The sequence below is a fragment of the Aphelocoma coerulescens genome, chromosome 7 (assembly GCF_041296385.1).
Source record: "Aphelocoma coerulescens isolate FSJ_1873_10779 chromosome 7, UR_Acoe_1.0, whole genome shotgun sequence".
Taxonomy (NCBI): domain Eukaryota; kingdom Metazoa; phylum Chordata; class Aves; order Passeriformes; family Corvidae; genus Aphelocoma; species Aphelocoma coerulescens.
In genome coordinates, this window is record NC_091021.1 from 24,203,479 (window position 1) to 24,219,771 (window position 16,293).

The following is a 16,293-nucleotide window of genomic DNA, read 5'->3' on the forward strand; positions in this document are numbered from 1 at the left end:
CGGTCCCCCCACGCCTCGCCGTCTCCCAGGCAACGCCCGGGCCCCACCTCTTAAAGGGGCCCCGCCCCGCCCGCGGGGTCCCCAGACGAGGAGAGAAAGGGGCGAACACGTATAAAATCGATCCAGTCTTTTATTTGGGGCGTGGGGGTGATTGTGGCTCCGATCCCCAGTGAAGCAGCACCCCCATACCGCAGCAGTGTGACCCTGTGGCCCCGTCCCAGTGTGTGTGTGTGTGTGTGTGTGTGTGCGTACAGGGGGGGCTCCGGCGTCAAGGATGGGGTGCTGGAGAGGAGTCCCTTGCCTGGAGGTAGTACTGCCACCCGCCTCCCCTTGCTGGCTCCATCCCAGCCCCCACAAAGGAGATGAACAACACTGGGGGCTTAAGGGGAGGGGGCCGAGTGGTGATGGTGAAGGGGAAATTGGGGACTCCCAGAAAAATGGGGGATTGTGTAGAAGAAGCCCTTGATACCATTCCTAGAGCCCCAGCAGTGAGGCAGGGGGCTACAGACCCCCCGAGAGGGGATTGAGGTGCTTCTATGTGACAGCTGGTGACCCCCAAGTCTGAGGGAGCAAAGGCAGGAATCACTTGTGGGGTGCCCACTTAAGGGCGTGTCCACTCTTCCCCCACCCCCAACCCTACACCCCAGGAGGGAGATTCACAGCAAAACAAATCACAGTCTTGGACCCACTGTGCCCAACCATCACCCGGCCCCGTGGAAAGGGTGGATCCGGGGAGTGGGAGGGGGGGATCTAGGTGGCTTGGTAGAGGTCCTTGCGCCTCCGCACCTCCTTGAGGACACGGGCACGGAAGGCATCAGGGTCCTCCCCCGTGCCCTGCCACAGTCCCAGTGCCTCCTGCAGCTCCGGCCGGTGGGTCCGCAGGAAGGGGTTGTAGGTCTGCTCTTCTCCCAGGGTGGAGGGGCACTGTGGGGACAGCCGCTCAGCTCCCCGGCTGGAGGCAGCACCCCCGGGATGCTGGGAGCTGGGAATGCCCCCATCACCCCCTGCCACTATGGCACCCACCATGCAAGAGGGTGTTGGGGTGCAGTATCCCTGCCAAAGGAACCCCATGAGGGATTGGGGTGGTGGGTGCTACAGCCAGGGGACCCCCACGCCTCACCGTGCTTCTCTTCTCCTGGCGTTGCTGCACTGCCCACTGCAGCTTCTGCTCCAGCGCGGAATTGTCCAGCTCCAGGAGGCTGGCGAAGGTCAGGCACTCCAGCGCGTATTCGTGGCCTGTGGACCCCCATATGCAGCCCTCAGCATTGCCCCCACCCAGCTCTCTCTCGGCAATGGGGACTAGAGGGACACCAGCAACTGTGCCCTGCTGCTGGGGACACTCACCTGGCCACAGCAGCGTGTCCTCGCCCAAGCCCATGGCCATGTCCAGGGAGGCGAGCATGGTCTCAGGGGAGCCCTCAAACGGCCTACCTGGACCCCAACACAACTGCCTGTCATGGGGGGGCACTGGGGGGTACCCCTAAGCCCATCCCAGGGCGGGATAACCCCCCAACAGCCCAACCCCTGTCTGGGGTTGGGTGCACTCACCACAGCCAGCAAGGAAGAGGAGGTCCCCGGAGAAGAGGCAGGGGGGGCTGCCAAAGGGCGCCCCATCCAGCACGTACACCATGTGGCCCACGGTGTGGCCAGGTGTGGCAAGTGCCTCGAAGGTCAGGCAGCCCACACTCACCTTCTCCCTGTCTGCAAGTGGGCTGTGCCGGGAACAGGGGGCACCGTCAGGGTGTTCCCCCCAACCTCAGCACCTCAAAATACCCACCTCCCCTGGCAACCCTTCCCTGCACATTGGTGTCAGGAGCGTGCCAGGCCTCTGCCCAGCACGGTACTGGGGGGATGGACTGGTGGGTGAGTGCCGCAGACATCACAAGTGGTGGTTGGGAATGAAGCCCCCCAATTTACATGAGTGCTAGGAGGGTGCAGGACTTACTTGGTGAGCTGTGGGATGGCATCGAGAGCGCTGCCATACACCCGGCAGGAGTTGTGCTTCTGGCAGAGCGCCTCGTTCCCTCCGCTGTGGTCCCTGCAGACAGCGAGGTCAGAGACCTTAAATGTGCCCCCCTGTACTCCCCCCCCACTAAATGGGGCAGGGCTGGGGGTCACCTCAGCTGGGGCAACCTTCACAGCAGCTACCAACTCTCCAAGAGCCACCTCTTGCCCTTACCAATGTTTGTGTGTGCAGAATATGGCCTCCAGCATCACCCCCTCTTCTTCAATGGCAGCCTGGGAATGGGGAAGAAATATGGACAGAGAGATTAGGGGGGACAGAGAACCCAAGTACCAGTTTCCCCCTAAACCCTGTCCACTGCCAGCTCCCCAGGTGCTGGATGAGCCCTGTCATGCTCCATCTTGCCTTGGGCACTTAAGGGCTGCAGTTAAGGGGCAGATTTGCTCCCCTCTAACCCCAAAATACAGAGACATGCCACCCCCTCACCTGGAGACACCCAAACACCAGATCAGAGTGGCTGTGGGGGTCTCACCTGTACAGCCAGTGGGTCAGAGGGGTCGATGACGGCCGCTTGGCTGGAGCCAGTGTCAATGACCAGGTAGCTGTAGTTGTTGGAGAGCACAGGAATGGGCAGGATTTTCACCCCTGGGGGGGGGGGAAACAGACAGAATCAGAGCATGACCCCCCACCCTCCCCAGCTGGAAAAGGCGGAGTCCAGGCCAAACTCCCCACATCTTACATCAAATTCTTAGTTAAACATGCTTCGGGCAATTCGGTGATGGCAACCCCTCCCTGACCCAAAGTGCCAGTGCTGGGGGACACTGCAAAGTCATGGTGCGGGAGGGGCTCGCCGGGACTTACCAGGGAAGCAGTAGGGCTGGGGCACGGAGTGGCCGTGCGGGTACCGCTCCCGCGCCTTCTTCACCTGCCGCTGGTAGAAGAGGTAGCCCAGGCGTGTGCGGGCGTACAGGTTGTACCTAGGGAGGGCAGACAGCCCTCGTCATTAAACCCCAGTCCCTCTAAGGAGCCCACTTGGGGAGGGGGCTACTGCCGGGGCTGGAACTCCCACAGGGAACACGTACAGGGCCACTTTCTCATTCGGGGGCGCTGGAGGTGGTGTGTGTGTACTCCATACCCCAGGTGGGTAGTGAGGGCAGGGCTGGTTCTCCAAGCAGACGCCCTCCAGCTGCTTCGGGCAGCAAGGACTGGGGGGCAGCATTGCTGCGGGGTGCTCACCAGGAGGGGCCGAAGCCGGCTGTCCCTCCCGATGCTCCGGGGAGGACATGCCCAAGCTTTCCATGGTCCGGGGGATCAGGGGAGAGAGAATGGGCCGAGGAAAAGGGAGGCAAGAGATACCCCCGTGCATGTGGGGGTGAAAAAGACAACAGGCTGAGGGGCTCGGAGGGACCTCCCCGTTTACACAGCAGCGATTTGGGACGGGACGGGGAATGGTGCCATCACGGACATGTAACGTCCCGGCTTGCAAAGCCCATTCCCGGCCGAGGGCACCGCTGGATGGGACACCGGGAGCGATTCTGCAGTAGCCGGGGATCCCCTGCGTCTGTGGCGGTAGGATCCCGAAACCGGGGAGCCGGGGCTCCTGCCAGCACCAGGTAGCCTGACCACGGCCGGGGCAATGGGGCAGGTCAGCGGTGAGCAGGCGCCCGTAGGGGAGAGTGACCGGCGCCGTGCGGGGGGAGCCGGTGGCTCATCCCCGGTCCCAGCGGCCGGGCTGATACCGCCCGCCTCACTGCCCCGGCCGCGGCGGGCTGAGCCCCAGCCCGGTCTCTCCGTGCCGGCGCGGCCGCAGGTTGCTCCCCGGGCGGCTCCGCACAAGCGGGGGAGGGCGGTGGGCCCTCCCTCCCGGCGGCAGCACAAAGGCGGGCGGCGGTGCCTCCCTCCCCGCGGGGGTCCCGCAGCGGCGAACGCTCGCTCGCTCACTCACCCCAGGCGGAACAGCAGCGGGGCGGCGAAGGCCATGAGCGCGGCGGCGGCGCGGCGGGCGCGGCGGAGGAGGCGCAGGCAGGCGGCCCCGAGCCCGCTCGCCCCGGCCGCCGCTGCCGCCGCCGCCGCCGCCCCGCCGGGCCCCGCGGCCATGCCGCCAGCCGGCGTCACGCGCCCGCCGCGCCGCGCCCCCTGCCGGCCCCGCCGCCGCGGCACCGGGAGCGGGGGAGGGACCCACGCTCGGCACAGCACGCGCGTCACCCGCCCAGAGGAGGGGATCCCCCCCCCCGCCGCTGCTAGGGGTGTCCCCCCGATGACGTCACCGCGTGAGGAAGGGGGTCCCTGAGTGACGTCAGAGACGTCGGGAAAGAAGTCCGGGGCGGGACGGGCGAGGGCCAGCGGGGTCCGTCCTGGGGAGCAACAGGCGGGAGCGCGCCCCGCTCCCGGACACCGGCCGTGCCGGGTGCAGGGCGCGGAGCCGCCGCGGGGGGGCGCGGAGGGCGGTGGCTGCCCCCGCCCCGCCTGCCCGTCCCGTCCCGGCTCGTCCCGTCTGGTCGCGGCCGTAGCCCAGCGGAGCAGCGCGCAGCAGGTAGGGTGGCCCGCCCCGCTCCGCGCTCCCCGCCGTTCCCGAGTCCCGCCTGAGGCCCCTGGCGGTCCCCTTCGTTCCCTCGTCTCCCCTCCTCTCGGTTCGTCCCCCCACCCCCCTGACCCCGCGCACTCCGGTGCCGCAGCCGGCGAGGGGCTATCCCAGTGCTCTCCCGAGCGTCCCGGCGGCCGACGGGGACTGGGCGAGGGTGGGCGGCCGGTCGCTAAACAGAGGGGACGCGCTGCTACCCCTCGCTCCCCCGTCACCGGAGTGGGTGGGGGCACGTCGGGTTGAGGTCCGGCGGGAGGAGGGGGTACAGAGCGCGGTCCCGCGAGCAGGGACGCGGGGGCACAGGACCCCCACACGGACCACGGTGGGGTCCCACGGTGGCGCTGGTGCTGTTTTCCGGACCCCACGCGATGGCGTGGCGGGGAATCGGGGCGTGGTGCGGGGTGGTTCGTGGGAGGGCAGCGACGCTTGTGCTGTGGAGAGTGTCCCCACGGACCCCGTGGGGTGTCTCGGGAGGGGTGGCCACGGGTTTGTGCCCGGCAAGGTGTGGGGGTGACACCATGGAGGTGCGTGGGGACCAGCACTGGGTGGTGTGGGGGTGCCGGGGCTGGGGCGTAGGAGGACACCTCTGTCCCATGTCTCTGCCCCCCGGGAGGGAGCTTGCAGAGCGGCAGGGATGTGGGAGTGGTGGTGCTGAACCCCAGGAAACTTGTGTCGTGTGTGAGCGGTGTGGGGCAGCGGGGACATCCGGCCCAGGAGGGCCATACTGACCCGCTTGTGTGAGCTGAACAGGGCTGGCCTGGGCTGGGCCTGGCCAGGACAAGTTGTGCTGTGTTGGGTTGTGCTGTACTGAGCCGTGCTGTGCTGCACGAGGCAGCTGTGCCCTGTTGTACCGTACCAGTCTGTGCCATGCCATGCCAGGCTGTGCCACTGTGCTGTGCCACTCTGTGCTGTGCCATACCAGGCTGTGTTGTACCAACCTATGCTGTAATGGTGGGAGCTTCCAGGCTCTTCAAGAGTGAGGTACTTTCTCAGACAGCTTGAGTGTGGGGAGCTCTGTCCCTCACCCCAAACCATGATCCCCTCTTAAGGTGGTTGTGTCACCCCAGGGAGCCCATGGAGCTGGTGGCAGGGGCCTGAGCCTGGCAGGAATGCCAGTGTGGATGGTGGGGACACAACCTGGGCTACCCATGGGGCTGTGAAAGAGATGATGGTTGCCTGTGCCCCATGTCCCTGCCACATGTGCCTTATCTGTGCTGAGTCACGGTGGCAGTGCAGAGCACCCTGTCCCCAGGGACCGTGTCATGCCAGGGTCACTGAGCTGGCCCTGCATGGCCTACCATCTAACTGGTGACCTCGGTTTCGGGACCGGGCAGTGCCATGGACCGAGGAGGGTTCAGCTGCCTGCTTCCCTGGGTGTGGCAGCTGCTGGGACCCGTCAGGCTGGTTCCTTCCCTGTGCCCAAGGCTACCCCAATGGGGTGGGAACAGGAGGGGCTGGAGCAGTCGCAAGGTGGTGGTCATGGGCACAGGGTAGGACACCGCTGATGATCCTGTGCCAGTCAGATACACCCCACTTTCTCCAGACACCTGGGTTCCTTCCTGGGGACTCCAGTCCCCCTGTAACTTTGGTGTCAGTCACAGAGGCTTTCATAGGGTCAAGGTCCTGTTTTGGGCTGTTCCCTGACTGCACAGATGAGGCAATACCGAGGGGTACCTTGTGCTTTCTGGGAAACCATAACATGGAGAAAGTGAACTTCCTATCCATGTGGTCACTGCCACGCCAGTTATTTATTTTTGGTGCTGTCGTCATCGCAAGGATGAAGGGCAGCGTGACTGTGGCAGCTCTGCCGTGGCTGGGACAGTTGGATGGAAGGACAGACACGGAACTGCTCCCCCCAGCCCGGCATGACTGGTATGGGTGTGCCCCCAGCATCGCTGCCTGTCCAGCCCGGCTGCGGGAAGCACTGGCGTCACACTCGAGGAAGTGCCCAATCCCCTCCCAGCCTGGTCCTGGCAAGGATCAGATCTTGGTTCCTTCCCTGGGATGGTCCCAAGATCACATCACTGCTGCAGGCAGGAGGATTGTGGGGGGTCCTGGCGCCTGCCCGGGGTCTGGGGTGCCAGTGCTGAGGGGGTGGGAGGTGCGTAAAGGCCTGGCACTGTCTACTGGCAGCGCTGTTGTTTTCCTGGCCTTGGAGATCCTGCTTTCCTTCTCCTCCTCCTGCAGCTGGCCCTGAGCCCGGGCTGCCTGCTCACAGCTGCTGGGGGTTCTGTGAGGGGGCCTGCTGTGGCCGAGGAGGGGAGCTCAGCCCCAGGGGGGTCTCCAGTCCCCGAGGAAGAGTCCCTCTCCTGTAGAGGTGATGTAGGTGTCACTTCGCCTTATAACTCCCTGAGGGGACTCAGGAGTTCTGGAGCCCTGTGTGACCCATGCACCTGTTGGGTAGGGAACACCCCTGAAATGGGGGGGGGGGAAGGGGAGGAGTGGGATCTGCGTGATTGTGATGAGGATCAGACCCTGTGTTTCCATCCCAGGAAGTCGGCAGGGTGATGCCATTTGTCCTCAGTGTGGTGCTACCCGGAGCCACAGACCAGCCAGGGGTGCTGCTTCCCTGGCAGTGTCAGGGTGGGCTTCAAAGACCGGAGAGGTCAGATCCCTTCTGAAAAGGTCACGTCCCTGACGCAGCTTGAGTCAGCGCGTGGCTGTGCCCTGCCCGCGGCTGACCACTGACGCAGGTGCCGGGGACTCAAGGCACAGGAATGCAGGTGGCCCCAGCCAAGGGACAGTGGGGACATCCCTTGTCTCTAAGTGACCTGCTGGCATTAAGGCCAACTCGTCCTTACTAATTAGGAGCGACTATTAAAGCGGGAGGGGGAGGTTTTGTGGCTGCACGATCCCCTCTGTCACTGCACCCATGGCTCCGCTTGGCAAGAACAGGTCCTGCCCGGGGAGGGGGACCTGTGCTGAAGCCCCACGTCTTCTGTCCCCTCCAGGTGCCTGTGGGAGACGCAGGGAACCGGCATGTCGCAGCCCAGCGCACCGCCCCCCTACGATGACAAGAACCCACTCTACCCACCACCCCCAGGGGGGTACCCCCAGCCCCCCCACTATGCCGGGGGGTACCCACAGCCTGGGGGATACCCTGCGGGGGCGGGGTATGCACAGCCAGGGGGGTACCCCGCATCAGGGGGGTACTCTCATCCGGGCATGGCCATGCCCACCATGCCTATGCGGTTTGGTAAGTGGGACACCTTGGTTTATTTGGGGGAGGGCACTAGAAGCAGGGGTGCTGTTAGGGGCTGCATGGCTGACCCTGGTGCTGAGGGGTGTCCACTACCACAGGAGACAACGGCCTTGGGGATGGCTCCGCCTTCCAATCAGTTGACTGGGATGATAGGAAAGTTCGGCACACCTTCATCCGCAAGGTGAGTGAGTCCCAAGGAGCCAGGGGCACCTGTCAGGGTGGGGGGCCAAGTGCTGACTCCCCTGTCTCTTGCAGGTCTATGCCATCATCTCCCTGCAGCTCCTGGTGACAGTGGGAATCATCTCTGTGTTCACATTTGTGTGAGTAGAGGGTTCTTCCTGACCCTTGTTGTGAAAAAGAGGGGAGCTTGAGTTCCTTGGGGGGGTGTTCAGAGGGGACAGCAGCTGCTGTCTCCTCTCCCTCACAGTTGTCCCTCCTGTCCCACAGCCACCCTGTCCGCTCCTTTGTCCAGAGGAATGTCGCCATCTACTACGCCTCATAGTGAGTAGGGGCTCTGCTGGCTCGCACGCCCCCAGCTCGTACCCCCACATCCAGAGTCTCCCAGCCCAGGGGCTGATCCTGGTGGGGGGTTGTGGGGCTGACACCCGCTGTCTCTCCTTGCAGTGCTGTGTTCCTGGTGACCTACCTGGTGCTGGCCTGCTGCCAGGGTCCCCGGTGAGTCTCTGGGACGTGCAGAGTGGGGTGCATGGGTATGGGAGGGTGTCTCCAGAGCATCAAGATGGGTTCATGCCTGGGGCTGCCCCTGGGTGATGGGGACCAGGGGGATGCGACATGGTTGCTGTTACTGGCTTACCTCTCTCCTGTTTCGTCCTCAGGAGACGCTTCCCCTGGAATATTATCCTGCTGAGCATCTTTGTGAGTGGGCTGGGACTGGCGAGGGGTCCTGGTGGTGCCCCCGTGGCACCCCAGCTCCCCAGGTGGGCTGGGAGGGATAGGAGGACATGTGGGGTGGCGGGCAGCCCACTGAGCTCACCCTTCTCTCCCGCAGACGCTGGCCATGGGGCTGATGACAGGCACGATTGCCAGGTACGCCCTGGGGACCCTGTGGTGATAGGATCCGGGCTCCCTCTTGTCTTCCACAATGCAGCCAGCTCAAGTGAGAGGCTGCCAGGAGACAGGGGATGCTCCAGTCCCTTGGAGTCAGGGACTGCAGGGTTCCTGTCCAGAACTGGGGCTGTGGGGGAGGGTCACCAACACCCTTGTGGCAGGGGGATGCTGACGTGTGAGGTGACTTTGTTGTCGCTTCTCTCTGTAGCATGTACCAGACGAAAGCTGTCCTGATTGCCATGCTCATCACCGCCATTGTGGCCATTGTTGTGACCATCTTCTGCTTCCAGACCAAGGCAAGGAGAGGGATGCACCCTGCCCTGCCCTCTGTGGGCCAGGTGTGGGGACACCCTGGGCTCTCCTGTGACATCTGTTTGTGTGTCCCCATCAGGTTGATTTTACATCGTGTCCGGGACTATTCTGCGTGCTGGGCATTGTGGTCATGGTGACTGGGATCATCACTGCCATCGTCCTCTCCTTCAAATATGTGAGTGGGGAGGACAGAGGGTGGTGGGGTGGCATGGGTGTTCCTGGTTGGGTATCCCCAGGGCTGGTGCAGGCAGGGGGTTTGGGTGGTCCCCTTGCTGGGAAGCAGGGTGTGGTTTGAGCCACGGAAGGCAGCTTGCCCACAGGGAGAGGGTGCGTCGGCATCAGAAGCAGCTCCTCAGGAGCCGGGTGTGGGCAGGACCAGCCCTGCCTTGCCTGCTGCCTGCCAGCACCCCGGCTCACCCTGCCCGTGTGCCCTTCCCGCGCAGGTCCCCTGGCTCCACATGCTGTACGCGGCCATTGGGGCCATCGCGTTCACACTGGTGAGTTGACAGCTGGAGCGGGCAGAGGGTGTCGGGCGGGACTGGGGAGGGAGGAATTCCCCCTTGGTCCTTGCCTGATGCTCTCTGTCCCTGCAGTTCCTCGCCTATGACACCCAACTTGTGCTGGGGAACAGGAAGAACACACTGAGCCCCGAGGAGTATGTCTACGGTGCCCTCACCATCTACACTGACATCATCTACATCTTCACCTTCATCCTGCAGATAGTAGGCCGGGATTAGCCCTGGGACCCTTCCTGTCCCTCTCTGGCTGCCCCTCACCCCTCCTCTGGTCTCTGTACAGGATAGTCCGCTTACTGTGACTCCTAATGCTTTGGCATTCCTACCTGTAGGCTGCTAAGGAAAGGGCTTCCCTTGATCGTCCCCCAACAAGCCTTTGAGGGCAGTGGGGGGGACTGGCTGCCAGCGTTTAGGCAGTTTAGCCTGGCTTTGGCACCACTTACCAAGGCTGTGCCAATGGCGTTGGGCTGGCAGCGGAATGTCACAGCCCTGCCTGGGCACAGGGAGCTGGCAGCGGCTGCTGGGATCATGTTGGGATTTTTTGGCAGAGAACAGTTGGTGTCATTCATTCTGTGCCTTAAATGTGGCTCTGGCCATGCCCCCTCCCCAAGCTGTGGCTGCGCCCGGTGTGGGCAGGGGGCAGCTGGGACCTCCGTGGCAGAGCTCACATTGCAGAGGCCCTGCAGCCACGGATGTGGGCTAAGTTGCACTTGCTAAATAAAACACTTCAGTTTTCCAGATGGTCCCAGTCTTACTGGTATGGCAACTCCCTCAAAAATCCTGTGGGCAGCCTCAGCGGGGGCTGCGGCCTGGGGCAGCACAAACACTGCTTTGGGATGGGAAAACCAAGGTCAGACTGCTCCAGGCCTGGCCTCCCTCCCTTGCCTGTAACCCGTGCCCCTGTGGGCAGAAGCCCTGCTGCAGAACAGCTGGGGCCCCTGCTGGTGAGGCAGGCAGAGCCTTGGGCTGAGCATTGAGGGAGCAACCACTGCGGCACTGAGCTGTTTCACTTTATTTGTCCCTATTCAGCTCCACAATCACTTCATGGTCTGGACAGGCAGGACAGATGCCACTGTCATGTGTTCCATGGGGCTGGCATCCCCTTGGCCAGCTCCTCCAATGTGCCATGGTGACAGCCTGGGGATGGGGGGCAGCTTGGCTATGCCCCCCTGACCACCCTGCTGTATCGCTCCGTCTCATACTCGCCCTGGTTGGCTTCCATCATCGTTCGGCGGATTTTGAGCTGCTCAAGGCGGTTTTTGTCCACTTGCCGTTTGACCAGGAGGAAGAGGATGATGCCGGAAGGCAATCCAATGGCCCTGGGGGACAGCCAGCAGTCAAGGAGATGGAGAGAGTTGGTGGAGAAGCAAGGGCACTGTGCCACTCTGGGGCTCCATGGACAGTGCCGTGCTCAGTACTACCCCCCCCCAAGCTCCCTCTTCCACCCCAGAGCCCCACAGAGCAGCGCAGCCTCCCAGTACCGACCCTCTCTCACCACCAGAGCCACTCACCAGGCCACCCCCACCGGCTTCATCGGGTTCTTGCCCTTCTTGCGCGTGGGGATGTACTCCACCCCCTCGGGGAGCCCCCCGCTGCCAGGCTCCTGACTGGCCCGTTGTCCCGCTGGCCGGTGGCAGCTCTGCCCGAAGAGCCGTGTGCCCCGTGGGTCCGGCCGCCCCCAGGTCCTGGCAGGACACGCTGAAAGGCCTGCTGCCACCAGCAGTCCTGCGGGGAGAGAGGCATTAGGGAGGCACAGCCATGGGGTAGAGCGTGGGGGGCTCAGCCCGGGCTGCTCGAAGCTCCTGTCCCTGCCCGTACCCCCGCCCTTTTCCCGGCCCTTATCCCTGCCCCAGGATGGCATCCCGAGCCCCATCCCCATCCCCCGCCATAGCCCCTGCCCTTCCGCCAGGGGGCGCTAGAAGGCGGGGCCTAAACTGGGCGCGGCCAAGGGCAGCGGGGGCGTGGCTCTCCCCACCGGGGCTGGACGAGGGGCGCGTCTCGGGGCGCGTGTGCCGAAGGCTGCGGGACCGTGCCGTGAGCGTGGTGGCGGGACGGTCCCGGTTCCCCCGCCCCGGGGTTTCCCCCTGCTCCCGCCGGCCGTTACCGCGCAATCCGCCTCGCGCCGCCGCCATGGTGCCGGTGTCCGGCGGCTCCGCTGCATGCCGGGAGCTGCAGTCTCGCCGCGCAGGGACTGTCTGCGGGCGGTGCCGCACGGTCCGTGCGCAGAGAACTACATCTCCCAGAGTGCGCCGCGCAGGGTGGGGCCGGCCCGCCCCGCTGGCGGAAAGGGCGGGATCCGCGCGCGGACTCGGGCCGTGGTTGGCTGGGACGGGCGGGGCTTGACCGGGGCGGGGCGCGCGGCGGAAGCGGCGGAAGCGGCGGCGGCGGGGTGGGTCGGCATGGAGCCCGGGGAGGGCCCGGGGCCGCTGGGCCTGCACGGCGACGAGGAGATCATCGAGGTGGTGGAGCTGGGCCCGCCCGGGCCGGGTGAGACGGGGCACCCTGCGCCGCGCACCGGGCGGGGCCTGCGGGGTCTCCGGCCTCCCGCCGGGGCACCGGGAGCGCTGCGGCCTCACCCCAGTGCCAGGCCCGGCCGGTGCATACCCCCGGCCTCTCCGCGCGTCGCGCCCCGTTCCCCTGCGGTTTCCCTGCTCTGGGTCTCGGGGCCGCGGCTGCATCGCGCATCCCCCGCTGCCCCGTCCCGCGGGGACCCCCGCTGTCCCGCCGAGCTCACAGCCGCCCCGGGAGGGTCGAGCCGGGCAGGCCGCGAGCCGCGCCCTGACCATCGCCCTCTGCAGATGACCTGGCCGAGGAGATGGAGGACGTGGACTTTGAGGATGAGGGGGCAGAAGAGCCCGATGCCGAGGCTTGGGAGTCGGAGGATGACGAGGGGGTGGAGGATGGCATGGAGGCACAGGATGACAGTGAGGTCACGTTCTCCCTCCACTCGGGTGAGTGCTGGGCACGGGCAGCAGCAGCTGGGACCCCCCCTCGGGAACTGGTCTCATCTTGGCTTTCTGCAGAGTCCAGGGTTGTGGAGGGCTTTGCCAGGCTGCTGTCTCCCAGCCTTCCTGGGACAGCCATCAGGACTCCCCTCGGGAACTAGTCTCATCTTGGCTTTCTGCAGAGTCCAGGGTTGTGGAGGGCTTTGCCAAGCTGCTGTCTCCCAGCCTTCCTGGGACAGCCATCAGGACTCAGAGCTGCCCTGGGCTTGTTTTTGCCTTATGCTCTGGCAGAGGAGCCCTTTGGGCCTCCCATCATGGCAGCTGGTCCTAAGCTCAGCAGAAAGCCTGTGCTGCTCCTCCCCCATGTGAAGAATTGATTCGCACTGGGCTGGGCTGGGAGGTCAGCTTCCTGACCCCACCCAGACCGAGGGCTGCATGGGGTTTGGACCCCGTGGGAATGTCAGGTGAGGTGGGATCAGCACCGTAGCCATGTAGTCTCTCCTCACTCTTTTTTGAAGCTTCTGTCTTTTGTGTGAGCCTTGACCCCAAGACCAACACGCTGGCAGTGACAGGTGGGGAGGATGACAAGGCCTTCGTGTGGCGTGTGAGCGATGGAGAGCTCCTGTTTGAGTGCTCAGGTGAGGTGCAGTGAACAGCTGTGTCTATGTGGACACATTTTTCTCCAGCTGATGCTGTGCTCCTGACTATCTTCCACAGCTTGGCCTGAGCAGTCTCTGTCACCTTATGTTTTTAGGGCACAAGGACTCGGTTACCTGTGCTGGCTTCAGTCACGACTCTGTGTTCGTGGCCACAGGTGACATGTCTGGGCTTATCAAAGTGTGGCGGGTGGATGCCAAGGAGGAAGTGTGGTCCTTCGAGGTGGGGGACTTGGAGGTGAGTGGTGGAAACCCTGGTGCTGTGGGGAGCTCCCCAGCCAGGAAGTGGGGTGACACTTCTGTGACGCTGCCTGTCCCTCTCTCTGCCCAGTGGATGGAGTGGCACCCTCAAGCCCACGTACTTCTGGCAGGCACAGCTGATGGCAACACCTGGATGTGGAAGATCCCCAGTGGGGATTGCAAAACCTTTCAGGGTCCCGCATGCCCAGCCACATGTGGCAGGATCCTGCCTGATGGTGAGGCATGGGGCCTCTCTGGAGTGGGAAATGTCACCAGCTCTGTGTGGGCCATCTGCCCTCCTGCTTCTACCAGTCTGTGCTGAATGGGAGGTGGGGGGATGAGCGGGGCCCTGTCTATATCTGTTGTCTCTGTCTCATGCAGGGAAGCGAGCAGTGGTGGGGTATGAGGACGGGACCATGCGCATCTGGGACCTAAAGCAGGGAACCTCGCTGCATGTCCTGAAAGGTAAGGAGGAGGTTTATCACCTGGCCTACTCCCTAACTGGTGAACAGCCCCTTCTAGTGGTCTTTGACTGCTGCCTGGGTGGGCAGGAGGCAGCCTGGCACTGGGTTTCTCTGTCCCCACTGGTGGCTGTTGCTTGCTGGGGTGCTGGCAGAGCCGGGCAGGGTGGAGGCTGCAGGAGGGTGCGTTTTATGGATCACTGGGTCTCCGTGGGGAAGACACATAAACCTCATACCTGCTGCTCACCCCCCAGGCCAGGATGGCCATCAGGACCCCTTGACATGTGTGGCCAGCAACCAGGATGGCAGTTTGATCATGACGGGCTCTGTGGACTGTCACGCCAAGCTGGTCAACTCCGCCACAGGCAAGGTGAGTCTGTGTGGGCAGGGCAGAGCCAGGAGAGCTGAAGACCCCCCAAGCCCCTGTCCTGGGCCGAGGGCAGAGCCAGGAGCGCTGGGGAACCCCAAACCCAGGGCCGGTGTGCGGCCATCGGCAGCCGGCAGGCGGCGCCCTCGCGCTGCGGGTGGAGCGCGGGCTGGGTGGTCCCGCCCGGCTCCTGGAAGGAAGTTCCCTCGTTTGCTCCCAGGAGCTGAGGAATTGGAGCCGGGCCATCTGATGAGGGTGCAGGCTCGGTACCGAGTAAGAACGGGACCTCTGTGCATCTGGGTCTCCTTCTCTCGGGGTATAGTCACCCTCCCTCTACCCAGGTGGTGTGCGTGTTCAAGATGGAGAGTGTGACCCCCAAGGCACCCATCGGTGAAGGCGAGGAGGCAGAGTCCAACTCGGTGGAGTCGCTGGGCTTCTGTAATGTGTGAGTGTTGGGACAGCCCCTCTTCAAAGCTAGATCTCACAGGGCTTGTCACACAGATCCATTTGCATCCCTTGTGCTCAATCTGCTGCATTTCTCTTGCCTCCATCCTCCCCGGCTGGGTGTGGAGATCCCAGATCACTTGGGTGTGATGCCAAGGGACACCAGCTGCTCAGTCCTCCTTGCAACTGTTGGGATTCTGGGCTAGCCTGATGGACCACTGTTTGGCTGGGATACTCTCCAGACAGCTGTTTTCCTGCCCAGACATTGTCATTTTCTTCACAAACTATGGGCTGATTGCTGACTTGCTGTACTCTTGGGTTTCCCAAGCGGGGTGTTTGATGGCTCTAGCCATTGGGTTGTCCCTCATCTTGTCCACACAGTGCAGCCTTCAGCATAGGGTTTGTCTTTTACTCGGAGCCTTTACGTGTTTCCATCCCTGCTTCCCCATGTCCCATGTAATGCCTGTTCCCCTCTCTGCAGGATGCCACTGGCTGCTGTGGGCTACCTGGACGGCACACTGGCTATTTATGACCTCTCCACCCAGTGCCTGAGGCATAAGTGCCAACATGAGGTACAGCCCTACCCCCTCTCCCTAGGACTGGAAGGTGGGCTTTGGGCCTGTTGGAGATCTCCCTCAGAGCCCAGGGGCGACTTCCCAATTTGTACTTCTCCCTTAGCCTTGGGCTTCCCCAAAGGGCAGCCACAGTCTGCACAGCGGATGTGCTTGGACCTGGGGCCCGACTCTCCTGGGGACATGGCAGAAACCATGAGGGGGTGGGGGGCACATGGGGGGAGCTAAGACTTGCTGGAGGTCCCCACTGTGGTCTGCTGCTACCCCAGTCAGGGATCGTGCAGCTGCTGTGGGAGGAGAGCTCGGCCGTGGTGTACACCTGCAGCCTGGACGGGGCCGTGCGGCTCTGGGACGCCCGCTCGGGGAAGATGATCAGCGAGTACCGAGGGCACTCCGCTGAAATCCTCGACTTCGCCGTCAACAAGTGAGTGGACAACCTCTAGTCCCCTTCCCTGCTGAGTGGAGGGAGCAGTGATGGCAGGGGGCTCCAGCCTAGGAGCTCAAATCACAAGCTGTCTCTCCTTTGAGTGCCCTTGGGGTCTGGTCCCAAGGTGCAGGACAGACCCAGGTCCATGTTGAGACTTGAGGGTCTCAAGGGGAAGTGCAGCACTTCAGAGCTGCACCAGGGGTGATGGTTAGGGATACTGGAAGCCCCCACCCCACCTCTGAGCCCTGTCTCCCCGCAGGGATGCCTCCATTGTGGTGACCACCTCTGGCGACCACCAAGCCAAAGTGTTCTGCGTCCAGCGCCCCGATCGCTAGAACTGTGTCAAGGGATGGCGTCCCAGTGCTGCCCTGCACCTTGTGTACAGAGGGACGAGGGACATGGTTTCACCACCCTTCTCCAGTGCGTGCTTTGTAATTTTCCAGCCTGCCCTGCTTTGCCCTCACCACCTAGGGGCCAAGCTGGGGGTTTTGTATGAAGATGTCTTTAATTATATAAATTATTTCACTTAACTGGATGCCA

General features: G+C 63.6%; 3 protein-coding genes across 4 annotated transcripts; 2 read left to right on the forward strand and 1 right to left on the reverse strand.

Moving 5' to 3' along the window:
* Window positions 1-112: 112 nt before the first annotated feature.
* LOC138113085 (probable hydrolase PNKD) lies at window positions 113-4,060 on the reverse strand. 2 transcript variants are annotated; one of them, XM_069020933.1, is made up of 9 exons: window positions 3,909-4,060; window positions 2,825-2,940; window positions 2,496-2,608; window positions 2,180-2,238; window positions 1,946-2,038; window positions 1,549-1,712; window positions 1,345-1,431; window positions 1,121-1,236; window positions 113-924 (listed from the first exon to the last, which is right to left on the reverse strand). In XM_069020933.1, exons 1-9 carry the CDS (start codon window positions 4,058-4,060, stop codon window positions 751-753), a joined length of 1,074 nt encoding a protein of 357 aa, XP_068877034.1. In that variant the 3' UTR covers window positions 113-750. The 2 variants fall into 2 exon arrangements, with proteins under 2 accessions (XP_068877034.1, XP_068877033.1); XM_069020932.1 differs by lacking the exon at window positions 3,909-4,060 and adding an exon at window positions 3,046-3,853.
* A 184-nt stretch (window positions 4,061-4,244) lies between these two features.
* TMBIM1 (transmembrane BAX inhibitor motif containing 1) lies at window positions 4,245-10,379 on the forward strand. Its single transcript, XM_069020934.1, has 12 exons — window positions 4,245-4,496; window positions 7,496-7,740; window positions 7,845-7,927; window positions 8,002-8,066; window positions 8,194-8,247; window positions 8,371-8,421; window positions 8,583-8,622; window positions 8,756-8,793; window positions 9,023-9,110; window positions 9,206-9,301; window positions 9,570-9,623; window positions 9,720-10,379. Exons 2-12 carry the CDS (start codon window positions 7,524-7,526, stop codon window positions 9,861-9,863), a joined length of 930 nt encoding a protein of 309 aa, XP_068877035.1. The 5' UTR covers window positions 4,245-4,496; window positions 7,496-7,523; the 3' UTR covers window positions 9,864-10,379.
* Window positions 10,380-11,998: 1,619 nt separating this feature from the next.
* Window positions 11,999-16,283, forward strand: AAMP (angio associated migratory cell protein). Its single transcript, XM_069020939.1, has 11 exons — window positions 11,999-12,128; window positions 12,440-12,592; window positions 13,105-13,224; window positions 13,341-13,480; window positions 13,574-13,718; window positions 13,864-13,947; window positions 14,198-14,313; window positions 14,652-14,755; window positions 15,236-15,326; window positions 15,596-15,750; window positions 16,013-16,283. The coding sequence occupies exons 1-11, from the start codon at window positions 12,041-12,043 to the stop codon at window positions 16,086-16,088; spliced, it is 1,272 nt and encodes a 423-aa protein (XP_068877040.1). The 5' UTR covers window positions 11,999-12,040; the 3' UTR covers window positions 16,089-16,283.
* The last annotated feature ends 10 nt before the right edge of the window (window positions 16,284-16,293 follow it).